The sequence below is a fragment of the Scleropages formosus genome, chromosome 25 (assembly GCF_900964775.1).
Source record: "Scleropages formosus chromosome 25, fSclFor1.1, whole genome shotgun sequence".
Taxonomy (NCBI): Eukaryota; Metazoa; Chordata; class Actinopteri; order Osteoglossiformes; family Osteoglossidae; genus Scleropages; species Scleropages formosus.
In genome coordinates, this window is record NC_041830.1 from 18,166,554 (window position 1) to 18,172,323 (window position 5,770).

A 5,770-nucleotide genomic window follows, 5' to 3' on the forward strand; every position below is an offset into this window, starting at 1 on the left:
ACAGACGTGTGGTTATACACGCCTTTCTCTATTACTCATTACTGTGAAAGCAGAGAGCACGAGGTGTGCTAAGGCATGTTGGGATGCATTGGGACCACACTGAAACCACATTGGGACTGCATTGGAACCATACTGGGGTGTGGTGGTGCAGTGGGTTGGACCGCAGTCCTGCTCTCCGGTGGGTCTGGGGTTCGAGTCCCGCTTGGGGTGCCTTGCGATGGACTGGAGTCCTGTCCTGGGTGTGTCCCCTCCCCCTCCGGCCTTACGCCCTGTGTTGCCGGGTAGGCTCCGGTTCCCTGTGACCCCGTAGGGGACAAGCGGTTCTGAAAGTGTGTGTGTGGAACCACACTGGGACTGTGTTCATTCAGTCAGTGAACAGTGGGTGTGGCCCATGACTCCCATCCAGTGAGAAGGAGAAGAAGCTCTGACTCCAGGAGCACAGCTGTGAAATCACTTCAATATTCAAGTTTAATGAGTAAACAGGGTTAACATTGATATTGATAAATGTGATGCAAAATGTGCCACTGTGTCAGAAGAGGAGTAACTGCAAGGCGGAGGAAGAGCTACAAAATATTTGGCTTTGCACAGAAAGACGAGATCATAGGCTTCTCCGGGAGGAGCGCGGTACTTCCGCCCACAGTGTGGTAAAACACGGTGACATTCGTGCGTCCCCACAGCTCAGGCTCCCCTGTGCACCCCACATCCCCTGCTGAAGGTCTCATACTGTGTTGGTGCTAGATGGAGACTAGTCACTGTCAGAGGAGGCGTTGGGTGAGCAGGAGGAGAAGTCCTGGCGGTGGGCCGGCTGGAAGTGCGGAGCGACAGTCTCCGTGGGGTCACGCTGCCGCTGCTGCTCGAGGACGCGGCGCAAGAGGCCCGGCAGCGCCTGCAGGTTCCCCTTGATGGCGTCCAGCTTGTCCTCGATGGTGTCCACGTGCCGGTCCAGCAGCTCACCGCGCTCCTGCAGCTCCGACACCAGGTCGTACATCACACTTTGCGTCTGGGGGATAGGCAGGGAGAGTGAAACCCAAACCCAACATCACAAAAGGCTTCGAGATCCATCACACTTCCACCACCGCTCTGGGATCTTATAGATCCGGACAGCTGCAGGACCTGGTCGGTCCCTAGAGTCCAGGACGAAGCTGAGCTCCTCCGGCCACTTGGTGTCTCCCTGATAAGGGGTGGAAAATTTAAAAGCGTCGGTTCTGAGTTTTGCTTCTGAAGTGGTGGAAGGAGCTCCCTGTATTCCTCAGAGCTGCTGAATCCATCCCACACTGAAGAAGTGTCTTGAACCCATCTCTTTGAGAGCCCCTTCTATTCTGATCTCCTGACAGCTCCATCAGTGCGTCCAATACCAACTGCTATGATCATCTATATATTTGCTATTTGAATGTCACTCCTATCGGAGCTACTGGAGGGATGTAAACCAGCAAGATGGTGGTGTCACACATACAAGCTGTGGGGCAGCACAGTGGCACAACGAGTAGCGCTGCTGTCTCACAGCGCCTGGGTGGTACGAAGACAAGGGTTCGACCTCCACATTTTGTCTGCGTGGGTTTCCTCCGGGTACTCTGGTTTCCTCCCACATTCCAAAGACATGCCGTTCAGGTTCACCCATAGTGTGTGAGTGACGGAGAGAGAGTGTGCTTCACTGATGTATGGATGAATGACCCAGTGTAAGTAGTGTGTCTAGCAGTGTAAGTCACCGCGGTGAATAAGGTGTGTGGGCTGATAACGCTACATAGAGTTCATTGGAAGTCGCTTTGGAGAAAAGTGTCTGCTGAATAAATTAATGTAAATGTCCATAGTCCTGTGTGTGTGTGTGTGTGTGTCCACTTTGTTTACCCCGAGCTGTGTGGCACTAAGACATCTGAAATTCGGTAAATGAATAAATGTGGATGTACAACCTGGAGCCTCACACACACCTTGGCCATGTCCACGAGTGTGTTGGCCTGGTCGTTGAGCTTCCGTTGCTCCACCTTCACGCTGCGCAGTCTGCAAAGGGAAAGGCTCAGAGTGACCCATGAGCAGCAGAGCGGACTGCTGTGTGACTGCACACGTGCACACACACACACACACACACACGGAGTAGAGGAGACACAACTTACTTCTGAGCCCTGCAGCGATGCAGCAGGACAGAGACAGAACATGAACATGATCATTGAAACACCAACGACTGAAAGCAAAAGGTGAACATCTCGCTCATGACCGTGGGGCAGGTTGGAGGAGAAACATGACCAGACGCTGGGGGTCTGGGGGCTTCTGCTCTCACACAGCAGCTCGTAGAGGAACCGCTCCAGCGACCTCCTGCTCCACTAGCGTCCCCTACAGCCAACTCACTGGTGGATGGCCTGAAAGAACTTGCGCTGGTGCTTGCGAACGCGAGTGCGGTCCACCTTCTTCACCAGCTTGGTGTGCTTGTAGATGAGCCACGTTTCCCTGAGAACGTTGGCGGCCGTGTTCTTCACCTGCGGCGCATGGGAGAAAGACCATCACTCTCCGAGTCGGACCCAGCCGAGCTCCGCTCACGGGGGGGGGGGTTCTCCCTCACCTGCTTGCAGAGCTGCGTGTCCATCATGAAGTTGTGCACGTGCTTCTCAGCCTTGGTGAGCTCCAGCTTGCGCGCCACCACTGCGACCACGAGCGCGGTGCAGCCGGCCCCCTGCGGAGAGAGCGCTGCGAGTCAGGCTCTCGTTCTCTCTGCACTCTGCTGGGTTCTCATGGGCCCAAATGGGTTCTAGTGGGTTGTAGTGACTTCCAGGGCATTGCATTGCACTGGGCTACACCACCTTCTCACGGGTCCTCAAAGGGTCCTCATGGGTTACTTGGATCCTGCTGGGCAGGTCTGTGAGCTACAAAGGCACTTGGGTAACTCAGTAAACTATCTGTAACATCCTGTGTGACAAAGACGGCGTGACCCAGTCACTAGGGGGGCTGGGTGAGGACGTACCATGATCCCTGTGAAGAGACACACACCCTTGCCGCAGTACGTGTGAGGCACCATGTCTCCGTAGCCGATGGACAGGAAGGTTATGGAGATGAGCCACATGGCTCCCAGGAAGTTGCTGGTCACCCCTTCTTTGTCGTGATACCTACAGCGATGAGACGATGGAGCACAGGGCTCGATGAGTGCCGAGGACACGGCGGTTCGGCTCCCGTGCAGCAAGCTTAAAGCACGGAACTCGGGTTTAACCTGGGGTGGGGGAGGGGGAGGGGGAGGGGGAGGAAACACACCAAACGGGTGCTTCGAGGATGCCCGGAGATGTGCCTTTGCAAACATCAGTCGTTCCCCAACAGGGGGCGCTTCCCCCATTTCCACACGCACACCCCATGTGCAAAATGTGACCGGGTAAAACAGAGTACAGGCTTACCAACATGTTAAGGCGCAGTGAAATGAGCTGTTTGCTGCGCAATGTTCAGGACATCTCAGAGGAATTTAAATATGGATTTCACATTTCGGGTGGCACGGTGGCACATGGGTTTGAGCCCCACTCAATCTGTGTGGAGTTTGCATGTTCTCCCCGTGTCTGTGTGGGTTTCCTCCCACACTCCAAAGACATGCTGTCTGAGTGACAGAGAGTGTGTGTGTGTGTGTTCCACTGATGTATGGATGAGTGACCCAGTGTAAGTAGTGTATCTAGCAGTGTAAGTTACCGTGGTGAATAAGGTGTGTGGGCTGATAACACTACAGAGGAGTTCATTGAAAGTCTTTTTGGAGAAAAACGTCAGCTAAGTGAATAAATGTAAATTTCAGCAAATTCACAGCATACACTTGATAGCAGCGCAGAACTTTTACCTCTGAGGACAGTATTGTGTGTTAACTATTTTAAGGTCGTTAGAAAGTGCCTCATGAAGACTTTTCATAATTAATGAAACATTCAGATTCAATACCTGCTTGTTACTGACACCTCACGAGTGACATTTCAAAAACATGATTGTGACTTCCGAGTATCCACCACTAGGGGGGCAGTGACCCCCCAGGGCCCCCTGCTGGGGCAAGTGTCGAACCCAGTGCTCCACAGCTCTGTTTACCGCTCCATCTCACACGTGTTCTTAAGGGTCCAGTTCAGTTCCTCACAGTGCCTTAAACGGACCCCCCACGCCCTTCTCAAACCCAGTGCTGCCAGCGCTGTTCTCCACACTCCACCTTTGTTGAGCTTTACCCTGGTACGGTCACTGTAAACACGGTGTTCTCACCTGTGACACCCAGAAAGAAGTTTGCCTTGCGGTTTCCTGCCTTTAGTAAGCAGTGTTTAAAATGCAGTAAATTACGCTAACAGTGTCAGAGGGAGGAGCCCAGAAAGAGAGCAGCACTGGTGAGCCACAGCGATTCGCCACGTGAGCGCTTCTGCTGACTCGGGTCTTCTGCTCGACCCGTTCACTGAGAACACAGTGTGAGGGGAAGGTCGCGACCTCCCCGCCCCTCCCTGCCCGGCACCCAGCGGCCCTCAGGAGATGGAGCCACAGGGGGTCACAGTATGCATAAAGCAGCGTCACGAGTAGCTGCACATGTGACACGGTCACAGCCCTCCCAGGGGGGTCCACGTTAGCAGACGACACACGCCGACTCCACACGCACCTCCGCTGCTGCACCGCTCTGTGCTGGGGGAGGGGGTTGGGGGGTTGGATGAGCAAAGTGCCGTAACACTGCCGGCGGTATCACGCAGCAGAGCCCATGCCCTCGACCCCCAGGCGCAGTTGCGGTGCTGCGAGCTCAGGGGCAGTGTTTACGTTTCCATGGCGACAGGACGAGGAGTCGCACAGGGAGACAGTAAGTACAGTGGTCAGATGGAGGGACGGATGCTGCCACACACACGCACACACACAGACACACATGCACGCACGCGCGCTTTACCTCTCGCACACACGCACGGTCCACGCCGCGAGGATCCACGAGGACACGCTGAAGATGAGCAGCACGGTGCCCGGGCAGATGGTCATGAGCGTCTTCATGATGAAGCGCGTGTTGAAGCTGATCTTGTTGAGGGCCCCGATGCTGCGCGACGAAGCGTCCGTCAACAGCTTGCTGTGCAGCAGCATGACTCGGGCGATCAGGTAGAGACGCAGGAACATGGGGATGGAGAGGACGAGGTCCACGTCGGCCACGACCAGCGAGGGCGCGTAGGTGAAGGCGAGCCGCGCGCTCCACGTGAAGACGTAGCGGCCCGGGATGGGGTGGACGGCGCACACGAGCAGCTCGAGGGCGATGAAGAAGATGCGCTCGTACGTCATGGCTATCTTCCAGTCGTCCGTCCCGTTGTCCACCATGAAGAGCTGCGGGGCGAAGCGGCGGTCAGGGGAAGCGTCCGCACTGGCTGCCGCCTGCTGTCCCCGGGGACAAGGCGGGACGGCTCACCTGGACCTCGCGGGCGTGGTACATCACGATGAGCGCGAGCAGGACGCCGGTGGACAGGCTAATAAGGCCTTTGAGTGCAAATGAGAAGAAGGACTCCTGACACCGTGGGACACAGTGGGACACAGTGGGACACAGAGGGACACAGAGGGACATAGAGGGACATAGAGGGACACAGAGGGACGACACAGGAGCAGCATGAGCCTCGTAGGTGAGGGACAGGCTCGCAGTCAGACACATCCCTGCACAAACACCCTTCTGCCTACCTTCGTGTAGACCCCCCAAGAGAGCTCCGTTTCAGTTACCATGACAACAATCCCAAACAACGCAAATATCAAGGCGTAGTCGCTCAGCCGTTTGCGCTTCTCGAAGAGCGCCCTCCGCTGGCCCAGCTTGTAGCCGACGTCTCTGTTCTTG

At 55.7% G+C, this 5,770-nt stretch overlaps 1 protein-coding gene across 1 annotated transcript; it reads right to left on the minus strand.

Moving 5' to 3' along the window:
* Positions 1 to 527: 527 nt before the first annotated feature.
* On the minus strand, positions 528 to 5,511 carry LOC108921558 (small conductance calcium-activated potassium channel protein 2-like). The gene is made up of 7 exons (XM_018731054.2): positions 5,357 to 5,511; positions 4,856 to 5,274; positions 2,951 to 3,092; positions 2,552 to 2,662; positions 2,341 to 2,468; positions 1,926 to 1,995; positions 528 to 1,000 (listed from the first exon to the last, which is right to left on the minus strand). Exons 1-7 carry the CDS (start codon positions 5,507 to 5,509, stop codon positions 746 to 748), a joined length of 1,278 nt encoding a protein of 425 aa, XP_018586570.2. The 5' UTR covers positions 5,510 to 5,511; the 3' UTR covers positions 528 to 745.
* Positions 5,512 to 5,770: the final 259 nt, after the last annotated feature.